Source organism: Chroicocephalus ridibundus, chromosome 3 (assembly GCF_963924245.1).
Source record: "Chroicocephalus ridibundus chromosome 3, bChrRid1.1, whole genome shotgun sequence".
Classification (NCBI taxonomy): domain Eukaryota; kingdom Metazoa; phylum Chordata; class Aves; order Charadriiformes; family Laridae; genus Chroicocephalus; species Chroicocephalus ridibundus.
Window position 1 is genome coordinate 74,843,563 of NC_086286.1, and position 22,488 is coordinate 74,866,050.

At 42.5% G+C, this 22,488-nt stretch overlaps 1 protein-coding gene across 1 annotated transcript in view; it reads right to left on the reverse strand.

Moving 5' to 3' along the window:
• Positions 1 to 22,488, reverse strand: part of DCBLD1 (discoidin, CUB and LCCL domain containing 1) — a 49,656-nt gene that overhangs the window by 5,059 nt on the left and 22,109 nt on the right. The window contains 12 exon segments of the mRNA XM_063329730.1: positions 420 to 539; positions 2,109 to 2,158; positions 3,209 to 3,299; positions 4,745 to 4,861; positions 4,951 to 5,098; positions 6,944 to 7,074; positions 7,806 to 8,021; positions 9,292 to 9,332; positions 13,934 to 14,067; positions 15,813 to 15,885; positions 16,586 to 16,637; positions 17,208 to 17,345. Of these exon segments, the coding sequence (XP_063185800.1) occupies positions 420 to 539; positions 2,109 to 2,158; positions 3,209 to 3,299; positions 4,745 to 4,861; positions 4,951 to 5,098; positions 6,944 to 7,074; positions 7,806 to 8,021; positions 9,292 to 9,332; positions 13,934 to 14,067; positions 15,813 to 15,885; positions 16,586 to 16,637; positions 17,208 to 17,345 (1,311 nt within the window).

The following is a 22,488-nucleotide window of genomic DNA, read 5'->3' on the forward strand; positions in this document are numbered from 1 at the left end:
CAAGTAAGCAGCTTTTCTATTTGCTCAGCAACAAGGGGCATTAGACTTTGTTCCATTTCCAGAGACACTTGTATTTAAATAAAAACACAAAAATCAATTAGCAAAGCCAAACTATCCTATCCGAGGCGCATTCCCGCGCTGCATCCATGCCTGACTGCCTTCCATGGTTACCTTCAACTGTACCCATTTCAGAGTCAGGAAATCTTTCCTGAAAACTCCAAGAAAAAAATTTTTTTTAACTTTCCACTGATATATTTAGCTGGCTTCGCTATACATCTGGGATGAACAGAGATAAATCTGTTCCTGGGCCTCAGCTTGTGTGAGACCTGGAGCTTACAACATTGCTGGCCCGTCCCTCTCCCTGTTACCTGCTCTGGGTGCAGAGAAACACGAAGGCATCAAGGGGGAGCAATTGTTACCTGCCATGTCACTGGTGACCAGATCTAGTTTTTGTGGTGTCTCCTTCTCATTATTATAGCTGATGGTAAACTCAGTCGACTGATGTCTGGTGAAGGGCTGCTTGATTTGTTTCCAACAACCTATGGTAAAGAAATAAAAACAGAAGGCTTATCGGAAAGTTAAATGCTTATAATCGGAAGGCTTATCAGAAAGTTTAATTTTTGGTGGACTCGTTGCTGTCAATATCTTAAAGTAGTTAAAAAGCAAGACTAAAACAGGCTGTTTGTAAAAAAAGCCCCCTAAATTTGGAGGGTGAAAGGGAAAAAGTGAATCATCAGCTGGGATTTCCAAGTGAAAATGAAACTTTACAGAGGATTTTCTTGGCAAGAAGGGCTCAAACTCTGTAGGTGTGCCTGCACTGAAGCCTTAACAAAGTGTACCAGTAAAATACCAGCTTTAAATCAGTTACAAGTTTTGCCATTGCGTATGTGGGGAAAATAATGCTTAAAAATTTCCTTTTTTTCCAGTAGACAAGTATGGCTTGCGTTTCCCTGATATCTGAGCACATACCAATTCATTTGTTCTCACAACATCCTCGTGAGACAGAAAAGAGAAAATCCACTGTGTCAGGCACTTGCCTGGAGCCCGCGGCAGGAGGTCTGTGGAGAGGTGGGTTCCACTCCCAGCTTTCTAAGTCCCAAGCCTGGTTCACCAGGGCTTAGGAGCTTGATTTATGAAGCACACACGCGACAAATGAACTGACTGGGTAAAAGGCTATCTCCAATTTCTTGGGATTTGTCCTCATTAGCAAGTGAGAAAGGATTATGATGTGACCTTGAGAAATCATATTAGCAAATATGATGTTAAGTACAAATTAATTTTCTAATGAGGGCGAGCTGCTGTGGGTGACAGCGTTCCTTTCACTGATGCCAGCACCTGCCGAGGGATGAAATTTTGGAGCTGAGCTACTGCGAGGCACTTGTTAAGAGACGTGGTTTGCTTAGTGGTTTCTCTTTTTATGGAAAGCTGAGATTCAGAAGGATATTCTTCTATAGAGATGGCAGGCCAGGAAAAACAGCAAAACCCCAACTTCCAAGCTAAAGGGAGATGCCACCCTAGAAAGCATTATCGAGCAAGACAGAGATTGTCACTTCACCAGGGTTTTGCAGGCGCCTCCTGAAGTAGCGTCCTCAAGCCAATCCCCCATTCTGATTTTACACGTGAAGTACAATTCAGTATTGTTAGGCTTTATAAATACAGTCCCAACCAGGGAGGGCAGCGAGATGGAAATATTAAAGCCATAAAAAATTATTAGCCCTTGCTCTCTTGGAGAAAGGCAAATTCCCTCTGCTGTCGGGAAAAAAAAAAGGAAAGCAGCAATTTTCTGCGAAATAGGTATTTTGGAGGAGGGAAGGAAATGGAGGGCACCTGGGAGCACTCTTACATGCTAATTTATGCGCTTTGTATAATAGATCTTTTGCTAATTGCCTTTCTGTCATAGAAACCAAATTATATTGTTTCTCAGGGCACTGTGTTAGGATGACACAAGTGGGACTATCATTTGCTATTTCCCTTGTATGAAGTAGTGAATTTGAACGAGGAAATGTGGATGCTATTTCATAAGCATTTCATGCTTAATTTCATAAACCCCTTCCCCTTGGCCCAATGGACAGGACAGGACAGGACAAAGCTCATGATTCTCCACTAACCTGATTTCTGAGCACTGGATAATCCATAAGAAAGTCCTTTGGCTTCTCGCCTGCAAGGAGAGGAAAGCATTTATAAACATCTGCACTCACAGCATTTCAGCTTCATGCCTTAGCTCCAGCAGAGAGAGGCTTTGTGTTTAGCGGCTGAGGACAACACTTCATTTTGAGTTTCTGGAGGCTGGTGTTTGCTAGAACATAAGGCATGCAAACCCAGGGCTTCAACATTTCGGTTTTTCCCCATCTATACACAAGTTGTGAGTGCTGGCGTTCAAATTTCTTGTGTCTGGCATGCACCGATTTGATGTGTCCACGTCCATACGCGTAACTCCAGGTTATGTTTTGGTGAGTCTGCTCTTCTGAATTCTTTGTCTAGTTTATAGATTTACCGGGAATCCAGGGCAGAGCTGGGTACAGCTAGTGATGAAGCAGCATCACCAGAGCATTGCTTATACTCCAAATCCCCATCTGCTGACAGAAGCATTTCCCGGCTCTACGTGCAAGTGCGGGCTCATACGAATGGACATCTACCAGGAGCCACAGTTAGGAGTGCTTCTTCCAGTCCTCTGACCTGTGCAATTAAGTGGCTTAGTTTTAGCTGCTTACCAGTGTACGTGTACAACTCCTTACAGCTGGGCTCTGCTTTCAGCCCGCTAGGTTTAGTGCTCTGACTTAAGGGACTGGGAAGCAGAAACACAACAGGAGGGAAAACAAAAGAAAATGGTCCAGATAGATAGCTCAAATCCTCTCCTCACCGAATTTTTACTTGGCTTTGGTGTGGAAACTATTCCGTCTTTGACTGCTTTACACCTTAGTATTTGTGGGTGTATGTAGGCTGAAGAGAACAGCTGGTTATATTGGGCTGTAAGTTGGGGTGTGTGGTTCTGACCTGCTTTACCTTCATTTTTGTCCGACTAGGGGAGACGTACAGTAAGAGATACAATTTACAGAGACACGGTATGAGTTCCATTTAAATGGAAGACTGCCAAACAGGATCAATTTCCAGCTCCCTGGAGGGAGTAAAGAGGGTCTGGAAAGAGGGCATGTAGCTGGGTGTGCTAGGTAGCCACGAATGCCTCCTGTGACAAAAGCCAGTATCTTACTTGCGCAGGGCTGCACAGATACAAATTCCAGAGAACAGGAACAGACACAGCACGATGAGGACGGGGACAATTATGGCTGTAAGCTTTAAGCCTGCATGAGAAAAAAAAAGGATAAAAGTTTAAAAGGCAAATTACTCCGAAGCTGGTAATTTTTACTACAGAGAGTACAGTAAAAGGCAAAATAATCTTGCAGGAACACTCCTTGCAAGAGAGCGTGAAAACATAAAGCTGTAAAACTGGAAGACCTGTCCTCAGCCATACGCGTACCTATGTGGACAGTGTTGAGATGAGAGGGTTAAATATACTTTCTCAAGGTTGATACTTGGCTTAGTATCTATATGCGTCCTCACAAAGAGCAGTTCTTTCTTATTACACACTAGGTAACTTTTTAAAAGCCACTTACAACAACTCTGTTTTCAGTTGCTTATAGAACTGCCGAATGAGGCTGCAGTTTTACATGTCGAGTATCTGGCTCATGCTGAACTGGTTGAAACATTTCAGTCAAAGTAGTTCAAAGATTTCCAGGAGGGGAGCTAGGGAAAAACCCGTTCAGCCCCTGTTAAATTCTAACACAACGTGGCTTAAAGCAGGCATTTGAACATTAGCAGTGGGGTGGCTCTCGTGTCAGGAGTGCACCATTCGCTATTCCTACAGACACTTACCAAGCTGTGAAAATAAGGTAGTACACGTGTCCACAGGGTCTTTACAATTTAGCAGACAAAATCTCAGTATATTTCATTTTCAGTGAACATGGATACAATTTACCCGTACCGCTGCAGAGGTGAACTGAGCTTGCTCTTGGCAAGAGCAATGCCGTTTCAGAAGAGCTTTTTTTCTTACAGTCATTGCTTCTTACAACCAGTTTTTTACAGAGACTTTCCTACAGCTACCAGCTACCTAATGGGTAGCAGTGTTTGGTGTGGTGGGTCTGGTAATTCCTGCTTGCTTTTTAAGATCCAATAAATTAGGTCCACAACGTTGAAGGATAAAGGTTACATATTCAAGGAGAAGTATAAGAATTAAGGTTTTCTGACCCGCCCCGTGAACACAGGCATTATGAAAAAGTGTTTAATTACCCAACCCTGCGCTACTGTATGTTGCTTCGACCTGGGGACCTGGTCTGAGAGGAGTCGTGGTTGCGTAGAGGGAAGGTAACATTTTTGTGAGACTACTGCCTCACGTGTTACAAAAATTTTAAGATATGGGAAGAGAGTGAGGAAGAGCTCCTCCAAAAAAATGCTGATGAGTGCTCAGTGTAGTCCCTTGAGCCACCTACCAAGCACGGCAAATAAACCAGTATGACAGGGAAACCAAAGCCTGCTGTTTCACACATCAAGGAAAATTAAGGCTTTCGATCTCTTTCTGTGCCTTAAGACAAAAAGAACCTGTGCTCCTCCCTCTCCTCTTTGTCGTTAACCTTTAATGAAGTCTGAGGGGAAAATAAAAGTTTTGATTTGTAATTAAGTTTCAAGTTCACTCAGGCTGGGCTGAAGACATGATGCATCCTGGAGAAAATGCAGCGCCAGGTAGTCTTACCCAAGTTAGTTTCTTCCGATGGGATGGGCTCCGTAACAGTCCTGTCTTCTTTTCCAAGGGAGGTTTCAGTGCTCTGACTTGGTTTCTGCCACATTGAATGCGTAAATGAACTATTAGCTGCAAAAGAGAAGGGGGCGTCAGTGGCACTGTGGTAGCACAGGGGCCTTTGGAGGCACCATGCCTGGGGAGCGCTGCTTACCCCATACCTTGCATTATTCGACAACCCATCAGCTCGAGCTTCAACGCTATTCTTTGGTTCCAGGTTTGAGGGATAATTCGCACGTAACGGGCCACTATCGGAGGGATGAAGTTATTGCGTACTATGTCACCAGAGTTGGAGTTGCCTTGGAATACCTGCAGCGGAACACAGGCACGTTGTTTGCGCTGTTTTAAAAGTTCCTTTCTTCAAAGTGCCCCAACTTCAAAGATTTTCATTATCCTAAAACTAATACAATGATAATCTGGGATGCAGCCACAAGACCTTTGGAAATGAGAGTTCTGGAAAGAAATAATCTTTTTAGTTCTGACGGATGATCCCATTTTCCTGTTAACTCGGAGAAGAAAGAGTATCACTCTATTTCAATTCTGTGTAATTTCTAGTTAATGTATGCTGGTATAATGCTATAATTTTTGATTTAGTAGCACTGCAGCACCCTTACTTGGGCAACAGGGGATAATAACGTAAAAAGAAAAAAATTGAAGGATTTCTAGCCATTTTAGTAAAATGGTCGGTTTTCTGTATCAAGCTTGAAGAGCAATGCGGTTGTGTCTCCTTTTCCCTGCACTTACACAGTGTTTCCCAGCATCAGCTCAGCCCATGTGCAGAACAGTAGTCCTTGCAAAATTAGTTCTTGGGAGATGCTTCAGCACGACCTAGGACAACTTAAAAGCCTGATGAGATAGGGAAGTGAGCTCGGCATGTCTCAGATAAAATGTCAGGCCACGTGGGGTTCTGATGGGACAGGTTTTTTCATGCACCTCAGCTGAAACTAAGTTCGTATGTAATAATTCCACAAGATTATTTGTATATAACAAGTCATTGTGGAAAATTGCATACCCGCACGTTTTCAATTGCTAGCCTCCACAGCTCAGCCACTACTAGGTTGATTTGTCACTTTTTGGGCTGACACCACTTCAGCTTAACATTTAAAAAATATAAAACCAGTTAACGTTGCGCAGTGAAATCCCGTGCCATACAAGCTAAGAAAATCAGAACACTGTAGAGCTCTACCAAGTTTTTAAAAACTTGGGTTTACCTTAACTTGAAGACCAGGTAGAGCCTTATCCTGAGGCAAGAAGAGCTCCCTCAGAAATTATGAGTGAAGGTCTGACTTGGAACACCGTGGGGGCAGGGAGGGGGGGCTTTTGGTTTGCTTTTTTTTTGTTTGGTTGAAAGGAAACATGAAGTTTTCAGGGGAAAACATTATTAGATGAACCTGTGCAGCAGATCCTTTGTCTGCAGGAACTAGTTGCACTGCTTTTATCTGTTCATCATTAAAGTCACTCAGAGTCTGTGAAAGCAGTTGTGTGGACAGGCGTTTTGGTGTAAAAGCATTTGTTTTGTGTTCAGTTACATGAATTCCTCACAGACACAGGCTGTGCCCACAGACTGGTGTCAGAAGAGTCCCACCAGCGAGGGGCGGGCAGCGGTGCAGTCCCTGGTGACCACAACTCAGCCAAGCAGGAGCTCAGTCCACGGCGCAGCTCCACCAGCAGAGCTGTGCTTTTACCCGAGCCGGTTGTTTCGCTCCTGGGGGGTGTGGGTGGGTTGACCATCCCAGTGCATCTGCAGCTGAATCTCAGCTTTGCTGGTGCCATACCGACCAATTCTTCTGCAGTGGTACAGCATTCCTAGCATGGGCAAGCGCTGAGCTGAGCTAAAGACTTGCCCAGACAGCCTGGTGTACAGCTTTAATTACACCGTGTTGTTTTTTGGTTTTTTTTTTAAAAAAAAAGGACACACACATACACATGCCTCCCTGTGTGTGTCTCAAAACTTCAGCATGCCCTGGGTAACTTCTTTGTTTCGACAAGCTCGCTATCTACTCCATGGCCATAAATTACACTGGTGAAGACAACCCAAGTCTAGACAAGTCTGAAACTCCTAATCTTTCTTGACAGTGAAAGCCTGCCTTTCAATGTCAAGGCAGCGTACGCATTATTGCTCTGTGTTTTCTTACCCCTCCCACTTTCCCTTACCTTTTCTTCATTGCTCAGAATCCCTTTGTAGGTTCTCCATTTCGAGTTGTTATTTTTGTAGTTCATTGTAAATGTCTTTACATAAAAGTTGAAATTCAGCATCGTGGATCCAGAGCCAGTGGTCTTAATCCCTTTTAACAAAACGCAAAATACGTTTTCATTTGTTAGGTGTCTGTTTTAAAGGAACATTTTCAAATGCAAACACAGAAGCCAAAACAATTTGGAGAACTTTGCCTTCAAAGTCTTAATTTATTTTTCAAACTGTGTTGGAATTGAGTTTAAAAGTTGGGTGAAGAATGGAAATCAGCTTTAAATTGTGAATTTAGAGCAATGAAATTTTTAACAGATCCCAAATCAATAGCTCCAAAAATGGTAATTGCTTTTTGATATTATGGTCCATATCATCAGTCTTAACATCTTTAGCAGCAACTGTAATTTACATTTTTACAACTAAACCAAGGGTTGGAAACAGGAATTTCTTTCACCTGGGCCACTGTTTCAAAGGCTATGACTTTAATGTTTCTTATTGATTCCAGAACTGCATCATTAATAGATCCTAAGCAATCGTTTATCATCCATCCAGACTTTACTGGTCCCTGTGTAAGTATTTTGTTCCGAGCCTAACAGCATGCTTACAGATCAGGCACGTATGACAAGTTGACTTCAATCCTATATCCCTGTAGAAGACCAGTCTTGTAAATAGTCCTGATTTTTTAAATAGGAAAATAATATTCCTTGAGGCAGAACGTTCCCTTACATTTAATGAAAGAAACATTGGATTAGTGCATTATTAGCTTTTTGGCTGCATTCGGTTTCTTCTCTAGCTGAAACCCCAGCTTCTGATAACCAGACAGTGACATACCTGTTATTCTCTTCTTCTCTCCCAGGTCTATCTCCAACCATTCACGATTGCTGCTGTGGTTAGAGGCCCAAGCCAGTCCTGGGACTTGAAGCCAAGCCTTGTCGGGAGACCACTGGAACAGTTGCCCAAATTCGTTGGTCTCTTCCCAGTAGGAAGACGCAGTAACCTGGCTCTTGGAGAGGAATCCCTCTTCCAGACTGAGAGATTTGTTGCAGCCTAGGAGTCCCCACACAGACAGGCAGAAGGAGTTATTTTGCGTTTTCACAGCATATTTTTATATTAGGCTAGCAACATATGAAGACCACCCACAACAGCAAAGTCAGATGTTGCTTAGTCTAGTGCTAGCCTGATGCTATCCATTAGCTGTGGTGTTTGCCAGTCAATTTGTAGTGGATGATCCAGTACCAGAGTGCTGCGGTCCCTCTCCTTTACCGATTCAACTCATGACACCTTCTGACTACCTCTGCCATTTTTGACATGTTTTTTTAATCGCTGCAGTTTTGTCTCATTCCTGTGAGGTTGTCTTATATTTTTAAATTTTCCTTCTGAAACACAATATTTATTTCAAGATTGGCATTAACTAATTTGGCGGTACAAAACATTTCTCAGACGAAGGCACTGTACTGAAAGGAGCACTTTACTGTAAATATTTCATGATTCCACCTGCAATTAGGGCTAGGAAAGTTACTCATTAGAGAAGCTCCTTGATACTGCTGCCAAGAGGTGATATCATGAAGATAATAGCTGGAGGTAAGTATTACAAACTCCACCAAAGAACCCACAAAATTTCTACACATCAAGGTTCTTCAGAGAAAACAGGCTAGTGGAATAAGGTTTCAATGAAGTTAAAAATAATTCCCTGGCACTTTCAAAGGCCTATACATGCTCTACAGTTTTCAGTAGAATAGTAAATGATTTTATCTCAGATGACTGAAATATAATTCAAATGAACGAGTGCGAACTTTTCCCCCCACTTTGCTATGTTTTATGCAAATGAACAGCTTGACAGATTAAAGACGCTTTTGCATCTTGGAAAGTCATAAACAAAAACTCGTTCTGTATCAGTGCAATGTAAATATATTTTCATTCCTCTCTATGTTTTCTTTCTCTTCTTGTATAATGAAGATGGAATTTATAAATGTCTGAAGAAAAACTGATTTCATTTTCTGCTGCCTAAAGTACATTAAAACAGGATTATCTGATTGCCATTTTTCATATGCTGGCACCAGAAATGTAACAGCAGAATACTATTCCTGTTTCTCGTCTATGTGCGTATGACCTATTCCTATTCTGTGTTTTTTCCTAGCTCACTTCACATCCCTTCAATTTTTTTATTCACCTTGCCAATTTTAAAAAATTGCTGTCCTAAAATATCCTTCCTAGACACAGCCTGACATTCTCCTGATTCCTTTTCAAAACTTTTACAGCAAATACTTAAATGAAAAGGTAACTTTTGAATAGCTAAGCATAAAGCCATTAGTCTTACCATTTGAAGTAAATATAAACCGCTTATCTGACAGCGAACCACTGTAAGAAAAGAAAAAGGTGATTCAGCCTTTCAGGAGGAGGTCACGGGAATGGTGCGGTACAGTTTCAGAATCACTGTTTATCTAGCAAAATATCTCCTGCCAGACAGCCGCTTACTTTGCTGGCTGGTTACTGACCCCAGTAAGAGCACTCTTGTGCATCTCTCACCGTGACTGAATTCAGATCAGTTTTTTTAATGGTTTTGAGCGTTTGTTATACTTTGAAGTGACTCCCCATCCCACCAGCCTGTTACTCTTGCTGCACGCTTCTGCTTTTCTCCTCTGCACAGGCCCTGTACTGCTGTGGGAAAGCTTTCCCCTTCTGCTCCTCAGGCCGGCAACGTGAGAGCGTGCACAAGAGCTGGGAACAGGAAAGCTGACAGGACCTGGAGCTACCGGTGGTGCGCTGCTCCAGCATCAGGCCCAGGTCTTTCCTCACTTTGAATTAGAGCAACTTCCTTGAAATCAATGACTCTATTAGTCTAAGTCCACATCTAGTTTGAAGAAAATCCAGTCTTAATCACCGTGAAAGAGTTATGCTTGATGGAGACTAAAGCACGTCAGCTCTGACGGTTCCTACTTGGGCTACAGGTGTATCACAGCCAGACTGAATGAAAACTACCCCTTCTTTTAATCTGGGTGGGAACCGATTCTATTATAGCCCCAACCAACAGCTCCCATCAGGTGGTTAACAGGACCACCTCTATGGCTCCCCTTTTCTTCCTTCTTCTGGCACGGACTGCTTTGCTTCAGGAGAAAAGCCATTTCTTGGGCCTCTCCACACAACCCTGCACAACGCAGGACAAGATAGAATCACCACTGTAAGGGAAAGCTGTGCTTTCCTTGGCCGCCTACGGAGCTACTTTCTGACTCACAACAAGATGCCCCTCAGGTTTCATTCCAGAAGCGATGACTCTGGCTGGCTGCCTAATAAAAGCCTGGGTTTTAGATTGAAATTAGTTTGGCTTTCTTGAAAAATCTGACCCCTTCAACGTCGCTCCAATTAGCTGCACGCATCACTTGCCCCTTTGGAAAAGCCTTGGCCAGCAGCATGACTGAGCAGTAAAACAACTTCTGCACTTAAGCGTCAAGACAGCTCCCTTTCAGGCTGCCCTTTGTTGTTGGCCAGGAAAATTTCCCCCGAGGTACCGTCTGTGGGCTCATGGTGGTGAGCACGGCTATATGTTTTGAGAGCGCTGCAAATGGGGGAATAGGAAAGCAGTCCCACGTCAAGGTCAATAAAAACACTGCCTTTTTTTTGTCACTGAGGGAAAACTAATGACTACAGGCAAACTAAGCCCTTCGGAGATGACGGAGAGGACTGGGAGGGAGCTGATTTATTTGGGCACGTAGGCGGTAGAGTAGCTAGAAGGAGAAACTCAAGCCCTCCCTCCCACATCTTCCCCCCCAGGCAATCCTCAGGGGCGATCAGATGTGCTCTGCTCGCTTCAAACCAGTTCGACGTTACAGCCAAAACAATTTTTGCTTTCTTAGTGAATACAAAGCAATCCACTTCAAGAGAAAAGAAGAAAATAAAAACCCAAAACAGAAATCATAGCGCCCCTCAAATACTTATTTATGAGATAACGCTTTGTAATAAAAAAAGTCACCCAGATCCCTTTCAAATAGAGGGCTGCAATCTTAGTAATAAAGGGAGGAGGCTAGAATTTCTAAGGTCTATAAAGCTATGAAACCAAGCTGAAATATTTCTGCCATCATTCTGCAAGTCACCGAAGAGGACAAACTAATTCAGTAAGTGGTAATTCATCAGTTTCCTAATGTGACAGGTGGCATTTGTCACACGAATTTCACTTTGTCCTTTAAGGGATGGTATCCCCCCATGCTCCTCATTTTCGTGACAACCTTCAGGATCCTGCCTTGCCAACAGTACCGGTGGCAGGACTGCACGGGACTGCGGCGCTGGGAGCTCTGCAAAAAAAGGATGCTGCTTCCCATAATAAATTTTTGTTAGCGTTGGATACTTTTTTTTTTTTTTTACCCAGAGCCGGTCTCTAGCAATGATTTCACAAGCAGCGCAGGTTAACCCCGAATCTCATCTTTCACAATTCATTTTCAAAGACAAATGATTTCACGTGCACGGACGTATGGTCACGGCCCAGCTCACGTGACAAAGCTGAACCCCCATATATTTGTACTGGGGTACCGGGATTGCCCAATAAATCCAGATGCTTGGTCGTCATGATAGCCCGTGCGGGTGGAGGTCCACGCATGTATCGTGAGAACTGAAAACCTCGCGGATGCTGGAGCGTAACCAGCGCAGTGACAAATGGGGCTGGGGAGGCCAAGGTCAGCTCTTGCGGGCTGGTGGGCGAGTGAGCCGTAACTCCGCTGTCACGTTACAACACAGATATTTAACAGCTCGATGCGCGCCAGCAGCAGCTTCTGATGAGGTCAATTTCGGCTCAAGCCACTAAATGATTTAAATCTTTTAATACTGAAATCCACTAAAAATAAGATTTTAAAAACTTGAGTGAGCCTTTGTTTAAGGGCATCTAAAAAGCTCTTGAAGCACGGCTGTCTAAGCACTGCATTGGCTGCTCTGCAGGAACTTCTTGCCACATGTAGGTATCCCGAGGACAGGGAAGTCACGCAGCTTTGGAAATACCTCTTACAAAAGCCTTTGTAAAGCATGGAATGCATTGGTTCATTTTCTTGGTAAATAGGCCTGCTCTTTCTAGGAACACTTTTTCATGTTTTGAAATTAAAGGATTTCCCTGCATCCTCTAATTTCCCTCTTCTGGGATAATGTGCTCACGCCAGCAGTTCATCCACTCCCGGGATTGTCCCAGCTGCCAGGAGCAGCAGAAGCATCCTGGGAAGTGCTGTGCTCACACTCCCCATTTTTCTTGCGTTCCGTGACATCTAGTTTGCAGGCATCCCACCCACTATGAGCCCGTTTACCTGTGGCTCCCTGCATAATCTGTGGAAAGCGATGGTTGTCTCCTTGGGGCAATTCAGTCCCTTCCAGATGTGCCCCCGCTGGAGGAGCGCCTCTGCCTGCCCCGGTAGGCAGCAGAGCTAAGGGGGCTGCGATGGGGGGCTCTCTCAGGGACCTCACATTAAATGGGCCAAATCGGAGCCCTGGAGGCTGGCTTCAGCCCGGAAGGGCACATTTCAGCTCTCCTTCAAGCAAACGGGAGTTTTTCCCACTTGATGTAACAGAGATGAGTTTGCATCTCTGTGGGTACTTCTATTACTCACGTGAAGTGTACAGGATATTTTGTGGATAGCAACATTAAAAGGACGCTTGGCAGTTAAGGTGATGGGTTAATTATGCAACCAGTGGTTTCCCCCAGCACACATACATTTGCTTTCTTATACGCTTCGTTTGTTGCCCACTAGCTCTTCTACTGTGAAAAAAATACAAACAGGAATCCCAGCTGCCTTTCATTATAACATTTTATGCGCTACCGTCTGAGATACTCCTTCTGGGATTCTCAAGGAACACAAACATACAGATGTACGTAAATGGTTCTGTAACATCTTTAGATAAGGCACAAAATAGTTCATTTAGGGTTTCACTAAGCTGGCATGTGTGATGGAAAGAATTTGTATTATTTGTTTTATGGAGGGGCTTGGTGCCTGAGCTGAGCCCTCAGTCCTGCTTTACTTGAGACAAATTTATATTAATTTTCTTTGGCCATTAACTTTCAGGAAAAATAGAAAATATTTAGGCTTTACAGGCCTTTGGCTAGTAGTCTACATGCTACCCAGCTTCATATACTCCAGTGCCATTATATATAAAGCATTTAATTCTGTGCTGAAGTTTACAAAATAATGCTTTTTTTCTTTTTTGGTGAATGAAACCACGATTGTAAAATTGTCAGGAGGGTGTGGACAAATCATGGGGAAAATAGGAAAAACGTATAAAAAGGACATATTCCCTTAGCTCTCGTAAGCTATGGACTGAGGAGATTTCCCTTCCGACAAAACAAAAAGCCTCATGTAAAATCCAGATAACATTTGAAAATTAAAAAATATAAACCAACAGGAATGACAGAGGCAGTTGCTGGAAGGGCTTACTCTGCTGGATAGAGATTAGAGGATTTATTTCTACTTCAACAACAGTACAATTAAAAGTCAGAAGATAAGCGGTAAATATAACACCCTTGCTATAAATATTCTAAAAGAGAAAAACTCTGAACATGTCAAAAGCACTATGTTTAAGAAGTTGTTCATTAAATCCCCTATGGCTCAACAGCACTTTTTATTTATTCATTCTTCCTTGCTTTTTTTAACCTTTAACATGAATTTAACATGATTTACTAGCACATCGATTAAAGGTGTTTGTTGCAGAACATCGTACTTTCATGTATCTGCTAACAAAGTAATTTGCAAATACGTTTTGGAAGGAACAGAAGAAAAAAAAAAAAGACGAAAATACCGCCTTACATGGTATAGAGCCACTGAAAACTTGGAACGTTTTCCTATATCCAATGCCAACACCATTTTAATAAAAGCCATAGAAACAAAGCCCAAAAGCCCCTAGACCCACGCCTAACATCTTTTCCTCCCCAAAAAGAGCATCCCCACCTGCACAGGGGGGTTGCTCCAGGAGCCAGTCCTGGCAGTGGTACTCACTCGTGCGAGGGGACACCGTTGGCCACGATGCCTTCGTAGCGGCTGATGCCCTTCTGCTGGGTGACGCTGATCTGACCGCCCAGCTCGTCCGCGATGATGCCCGCGTGTATGGCCGACTTGCAGAGCAGCGAGGTCTGGAAAGCAGAAGCCAAAGCTCAGAGGATCAAGCTGACAACAAACTGCTAATGCTTTTCACTTCCAAGCCACTAGCATACAGGTGTTACAGCTCATAAAATCCGGCAAAGCCTCGAGAGGAATAAGAGGCAGGGGAGGGAGAAAAATCGGTAATCTTTGAAAAAAATACGTTACCAAAAGTCATCTTTTTTTTTTTTTTCAAATGAAAAAGAAAATAATCTGCTTCTGAGAAGGTGCTGTGAGATTTTAACCTAATAAGTATTGAGTCACTCTTCAGGAAAACAAAGTCAAAGGCAAGGCAACTCTTCTTTGGAAAGATAAAACCATAATTACTTGATGGACTTGCCTGAAGGCAGACCAATCTATTACTGCGCCCTAGGGTTTGAGTCATGGCATACATTAGGAGATTTGGCTACGTGTTGACTCGCTGCTGCTGGCTTTTAAGCATAGCCCATTTGCCAGTGTCTCAGGTGGGATAACGCTGAAAAATACAGGCAGGACAGCTTGTGTGCCGACTGGGTGGCAAGAACATACCACTGGGCTGGGGCGGAGCAGAGAAGGGCCGGTGGAAAGGTGCAAAAGAGACATTCCCAGGGGCTGCTGGCAGAGGTTGGTCTCATTCACATGGGCGCAGCCTGGGCTAAACTGCTCGACAAGCTGGGGTGCCCATCCGTCCCCTCCGGGGAGGGGTGGGGACACAAATGCGGCAGAGCTCCAGGGGAGCCCCCCAGGTTCTTCCCATCAGAAAAGCTGAATCCCTCTTAGTGGTGGAGGGAAAACATCTTTCAAAAATTCCTCAGCGCAGATAAAGATCTGCATGAGCTCATGCCATGTGCTGCTTTTCTTTCCTAATCACCCCAACGAAGGGCAGGAATAACTCCAGCTAATGAGAATGTAAAACGGCATTTCTTTGTTTCTTCAGCTCTGCCACTTTCCAGGCTGGAGCAGCGCGCTCAAATAACCGGATGAACAGGTTAAACGTGAACACTGACATTTTGGAAACTCAGCAACTACTGTATTTGTGATAGGGTGGGATTTTACTTCAGTGGTATGATTAAACTTACTCCACCGTGAGACATGTAAAGATTTCACAGGCATGACAGGAGGAGAGTCCAGGGTGAGGGGCACAGAGAGGGCAGAGCACTGTGTGATATGAACTGTGGATAAATGCAACCACTCAGGCAACTTCTTCGCTTTAAATAAAGAGCAGCTAAAACAACCCAAGGGGTTGGTAGTTATCAGTGGGATGTGATTAAGCAGTCAATAATTATTTATTTCATCTCAGAGCAGATTGCTGGGATACTGCAGGCATAATCGTAAAGAAAACCCACACGTTACTGAAATGTATTTTCTTTCCTACAGGAGATACCTTTAGAAAAAAACCACAAATGGACTCCAAACAAATAAAACCTGAAGTCACAGGAATATTTAGTACATCGGTGAGCACTGCCTCAAGAGGGACGAACCCTATGCAGGGTTTTGCCAGAAAGCCAGAAACCACAAGTCAGTAGGTGTATTTGACAATCAATGGACTTTGTTCTCACACAATCGATTGGTCTGTTTGAAAAGTGTCTCCGTGTGATTGTATACTGATAACATACTCATATACTGGTAGTAAAAGGTGTATCTAACACAGCTGGGAAGAAGTACTGACAAAAGTCAAGCAGCATAAGTTGAAATCAAGTTGTGCTGTGCTTTTCTCCTCTGTCTTTATAAATTTCCTCTCATCATCCCGTGTACTTACATCTCTGTATCCTTCTCCGATATTCCCAGAAATGTCACCTGCTATGTCTCTGCAGCCAGCAGGACAGTATCTGCTGTAGTGAGAGAAGAGAGGCTTGTTTAAAATATGAACTGTAGTGACGAAACAAACCAACAAATATTTCAGCAGTGAGTCTGCCAGTGGGTCCAGGAGGTAAATAAATGGGCCCTTGAGTTCATGAGTGGACTGTAGACAGCAGCACACAACGAACCAGAAAAGCAGTTTTGCGAGAGCATTTCTGTTTAATTCTCTTGTTCTAGAAATGCTACCACACGAGTTTTCAGCACAGCCCAGATAAGAAGCCGACATGCACACCCAGACAGCAGCCAGAAAAGCACAATTTATTACCATTTCAAATCCTATCACAAGGTTCAAGGAACCAAGAAATTATAGCTTGTCCTCAGATAATCTTGTATCAGCTAGGGTGTGAGCTGCTCTTAGGAGACACACTAGAATTTAAGGCTACTTTGAATTTCAAAATGGAAACCCTTTTTACATATACCATGTATATGTATGCCCAAATGAGACTTGCTCTGTAACTCTGTCCCTTCCTCTTTCTGGGCCACAGACTTCCATTCTGCACCACTGCTGCTCACAACCGGGCCTTGGACTATTACAGCATCGGAGCTCAAAAAAATTCACTCCTCCAAAAAACCAAGACCGCACCTGCCTCACAGGAGATTTTCTAACAGTTAGGCCAGATGACAGCTACAGCAAAGCAAGCCACAGCGCAGAGAGCCGTAAACCCTCTTTACCTGTATTCAGCCTTTGTGTAGTGGTTCGCTCGTTCCAAACATGTGATTAGATCTGTGAAAAGTTTACAAATGTCAATCCCCATTGCAGGACGTAGAAATACAGACAAATATTTGGCTACACATGAAATTCCATTTGAAGTTCTCTCTGCATAATACTTAAACAATTTTATCAAATAGAAAGCAACAGCTATGGTTTTGCCTCATTCTTTTCATCTCCCTCTTCTACTCTTCTTATGGTTTACATCTTCAACAAAGTTGCACAGACACACACAATATTAAATGTAGGAATCAAATCTTAATCTCTCCTATCCCTTCATCCTATCTATCACTGTGTGGTAGAAGCTAGAGTCTGGAATACAGTGGAACTTCAAGCAGAAGGTACTAATTTTCTCTTTTACTGGGCCTGTATTGCAAATTGCCTAGATAAGATTTCAGCAGCTGCTTTATCTGGTTAATGTTACAACTGCTTCTTGCACACATGCTATTAGAAATATCATGATTTGTGCTAATCTGGAAATATTTAGGAACAAACATTTGGGCTAAAGTCCATGTGTATAGAGAAGATAATGAAAATAGGGGTACTATGCCTTTAATCCTTTAGTACTTTTGGATTTTGCTTTACCTGGATGATCACTACTGGCATAGGACAACAGAAAGCCTCGTCCTGACACGTGGGATCCACTCTCAAAGTGAATAGTCGCTTCATTGCTATCCAGAATGATTTCTTTGGGGACAGGCATCACATTACCACAGTACGGCCCTACAGACAGAACAGAGATTTCAAAAGTTTAGATGACATAATTAGGCTGGAGTATTCTCAGGATTAGCAAAGGGTTTCATAACACACTCATTCTCCTTCAGTAACAACCCAAATGTTGACAAAAGGGTTTTGGCTTCGATCCTTTATGGGTATGAGCTCCTAAGTTACCCTGACAAGGAGTGGCCAGGATCCAATTGTCTCTCCATGGTAGCAATTCCAGCATCCACATCTCTCATCACATAAGCCTTAAGAGAATGATTAATGCCCCTCGGCCTTTGAAGTACAGCATGCTTACAACTAGCAGTAACTCATTAGAGAAAAGAACAGAACATTCAAAGGCAATCCAAGGGATCTACACAGGGTCCCCTAGATAAACTCTCCAGAGGCGTACAGCTCATGCTGCTGGAGCACAGCAGCCATTCAGGAAAGATTAAGATCACAAACAAAGTACCTGGTTTCCAAGGACTTGTGTGCCACAAGCCAAATTGTGCTACAAGGCAGTAACACTTTACTCAGAAAATTTCTCAATTTAGTTTCCCTTTAAAAACATCAGACCATTGAAGTGTACGGTTCAAGTCTCTCAGAGTTTTAAACAAAAAAGAGAGGGAGAGAAAGGGGAAGATGAAGGGAGTGGGACAGGCAGACAAGAGCCTTGCGCTTACGTTGAATTAGATAAGGGTTTTATAGCTACCAACTGCAGTATCTTGGAACAGTCTTTGGGACACTCCTTTCTTGTGACAGCAGGCGTGCCCGGGACTCTCAATAATTACATTTGCTTCTTCAGAAGTCAGTTCCCGAGGGGAGCTTCCCTTTGAGATTGCCAGTCTTTGCTCTTGTCTTCTGTCACCACACCTGGCTGCAAACACTTGTCCCTGGCTGCCCTCAGGCAGAGGTGACACAGAAAATCCAAAGCAGTTTGGGTACACTTTTTTGAATTTATAAGGATGCTTACAATATAAACTGCTAAGAGGGTGTTTTTAAATGGCAAACAGGGTTTTTTTTGTCCCAAGAGAAAAAACAAACAAGACCCTTTGCAAGCCCTCAGCTCATCTGTTCTGTTGAGGTGAATGACAGCTTTTGTTTCCTAAAGCAAGTCCTCAGGATGAAAAATTATCACTTTGATTTTTCCTAGACAACCTCATTTTATTGGTGGTGGCTACTTAAGGGCTACTTGGAACTGACTTCTGAGATACAGCCACAGCACGACACAGATTTGATGAGTGGCACCCTTCCTAACGGGCTCCTAAGAGCCCCTTCATTTTGCTTGGTGCTCTTGGGGGGTCTTTCCCAAATACTTCATCAGCCTTATAATAGCCATAAGATCAACCTATGGAGTAGCCCAATTGAAGCCAACGACAGCAGTTGTCAGCAGAATGGGAGAAACCAAAGGAGGAATTCTGTCTTTTGGCTTATAAAAATCATACAGTGAAGTCAGGCAGGCAGAGTAACAAGCAACGAGTGTGACATTTCCCTGGAGTACTCATGTGTTGAAAATGACTCACGACTTAGTCAGAGAAAACAATGCCTATAAAAAGGGTTAAACAAATTGCTTAGGAAATGAACTTATCAAAAAGACAGCATCTGACACTGTGTCATACCAGACAACTGCACGAGTGATTTATTTGAGAAGGTCTTTTGTGTCAGATTGCAGTGGGAGAAGTAAAGTGCTAACTTAGATCTATTTTTTTTTTCCAAGAGAGAGAAAGGGGAAGAAGACAGGGAGGCATCACATTTCTTCAAAATAAAACACCTGAGAAAGCTTCAGTCCTTTTCTTCTCTCAAGGACTGTCTCTACATATTTTCTCACAAGTGCTCTTTGGCTTTCTCCATCACAGGGATTGGCAGTGACCTATCTACTGTGTAGATATAATTTAGATGGCTGATTCACTCAACCACACACCGGCTGGATCAGGGCTATGTGTCTTCTCCGGTAGCAAGTCTACATAAGTTCCAGATAATTATACAAGCAAATCACACATGTCATAAGCAAAACAAATAAAATAAATAAAATAAAATAAAATAGTCTAGACACATACATAGTGTTGTATATTGCAAAAGAAAGCCAAAAATTCAGAAACAATCAGCTTAAGAAATCAGCCTGCAACGCCTAGAGACAAGTTTCTACTGTTTAGTAATAAACCAAAGAAGGGCTACCAGGCTATGGTTATATTCTGCCAAGAGCAGTTCTGGCGTACCAAGAGACTCCCATGGGTAGCTCAAAACTAAGGGTCGGTAGGGTTAAATTCTTCAAGGATATAGAAGCAAGAACAAGTATACACTGAAGGAAGGAATATTTTCCAAAAGTTTATCAGTTTTCTGCATAGATTTGGGGGGGAAGGGGAGGAAGAGGCATTTTTTAATACTCCAAAACATTCACTTGTTTTTTTGCTGCAAAATGAGGAAGCCTTGCAAAATATTTCAACACATTTCTTCTCAATAATTCAGGCAATACCATATTGGAAGTACATTGCCAGGTCTTCAGACTTGCCTGAGATCTAGTAGAGTTCATTTCTGTGCTAGCAAATACAGAAATGAGCCCTGAGAGGTAGGGTTTAGAAAAAAGTATAAGCATTATCTCACTCCTCTATCGCTGTTCTTAAAGTAACCAACTAGATATCAGTTTGGCTTAGAGGTTCTTTACTCCCTGAAAGAACTAGACACATGTGCAGTCTTTTGTTAGAAAAAGGTGTTATTCCACTCTTTTCAGTTCTTATTGTGTTTAAAATGACCAGCGTAAGCACCTTTCTGATTTAATTTACCCAATAATACTGTTTTAGGTTTAGCAGCACCTCTCTCTATTTTGCCTAGTTTTTGCAGAGAGGCCTTTTTTAACCTCGAATTCTCATTTTCCCCCTAATCGATTTATTTTACATTGATGGCCTTCCAAGAAATTCCCCAGGGGGACAAGTAGCAATGCTCAGAAAATAAAACTGATTCAGGATCAAGACAATTCTTTGGGTTCAGTTTTGCTGATGAGAGAATTTGATGCTTTCATCTGGTTTCTAATTTTCTTTAGAAAAAGAATGTCTTTAAGCACATGTACTCTTTTCCTACCCACTTGCATATGGCAGCCCTCCGTTTCCTTAAATGCTGTAAAGCCAGAGAAAGGAGAGTCTCCCAGGGTCCCTGCATTTCAGCTTGTGGTGTGCCTGAATAAAATGCACTTTCTATATACACAGTAACGCCTAGTAGATTTGCTCTCCATTGACTTACCTATTACCTTGAATACATATACTGTGAGATTTTATAGACATTAGAAGATTAAAGACAATCAGCATCTGTAGACATCAGATTTCATCTGAAAATTGTATTTACTAGTCAGTATTTTCCACTTGCAATTGAGGTGACAAAAATCCTACTTTATCGTCTACTTTTAAAGCTCACATGTGCTCCACATCTTCTTTGTTCATTCCATCTAGGATTCGTTGATTTCCCCAGGCTGTCCATGTGGATGCTGTACAATCATAGTGGAGAGGAGGGATGATGGAGAAAGCCTTGGTTTGTGTCTGGTATGAAAGCAAGAAACTTGTTTATAGGGCCCTGTTAACTTTTACTGCAGCATTTGGACTTGACTCTGGATAAATATTTAATTCCTAAACCTGGGACTAAGCCAAAAGTTTTTTAAGATCCCTTTTGAGAACTGCCAGATCACATTATCAGTTTTTCATCTTCTAAAGTTAGTTGTGAGGTGGGTTGTTTTGCGTATTCAGCTTGAAAAACCAGTCATGAATGCTGATCTCTCTCCCTGTTTCCTGTTAAAGTGACTCGGCTGGAGCTCTGCTGGGGTAAGTAGGCAGGATTATTTGGTTTGTTTACTAAGAACAAAGAAAAGAGTTTGATTTAATAAACAGATGTGTTTCATGTCATGAAACTGAGTAGGTGTTCTCCATATTTCAGTATTACTACAGCTAGATGCCAGGGCCTTTTCTTTTTTCCATGTCTCCTTAATGAGTTGACCCAGCTGCGGTTCCATCTGTTCATTCCACATTCTTTAAAAAAAATATATATATATATATATATGTATTTTAAGTTCTGGAAGAGTTAGAGGCCTAGGGATTTCAAATGTAACTAGCTTAATATTCTCTAGAATTAAGGTAACATTTAATGCCTTTTGTCCAGAAATACTGATTCGTTGGTATGGTTTAGGTGGCTTAAATGAAATACTTTTATTTTGGAATCACTGTCTCCAAGCATTATTAACATCCTGCAAGGTACATGGTAAATTGTCTCGTGGATATCCTTTGGCTGGCTCCTCTGGAGACCAAAGAGACTATTTTACGTGTTGTTTATTTTTTAAATGTTAGCAATAGTCTACTGCTTTTGTCTTTTTCATAATAGTGTTGTTTTGCAAATCTGATGCTCTTTACAGCATTGTCTGGTTTTATGAGGTCTAGTTTACTTCTACTGTCAACCAGGCTCTGGCATATTTCCTGAGATTGCTTTGTTGAATTATGTTCCTTTATTTTTTTCTACTTCCCTTAAGAAGCGCTGTGCCTAGAGGACTCTCTTCTCTCACACCAGCTGGCAATGCCTACATGTCCTTTTTTCCTGTAGTTCTTAATACTTTCTGCCTCTTCTGTAAGGCTTTTGCTTCCTTTTAAAAGCAATTATTTCTCTCCTTAGCTATCGCATGTCCATTTCGCTATGCCTGTTCTGCTTTCAAATTTCTCAACTTCATTTGAAATCTGGAGTTTAACATTTGCAGAGGTCTTTAAGAAACTCGGTTTAGATATCAACTCATGATGTCTCTGTTCAACAGGGAATCATCTCCCTTTTTTCTGTCTTTACTTGCAGAATAAGCCACAGCTGGTGAGCAATGTGTAGCAATGATCCCATGGATCTGCCTCTCCAGGATTATCATTTCCTAATGCATTTGTTTGGGGAAAACAATTTTTTAAATTGAGATCCTTATATTCAGTAGCCTTTTCTCAAATAAAGCAATTTGGAAGTACCTCGGTAGCTGAGGAAGGACGGGGGAGGTGATGAACACTTGCTTCACTTCAGAGCTAAAAAACTCAGCCAGAGTGCAAGTCTTTCACAAACAGTTCACGAAAACAGCAAGGATCTGTTGTATGAAAACATCTGCATTCTTGAAATTCATCCGCATCCCACATTCACACAAATGCTGTGGGAGAGGAGAGGG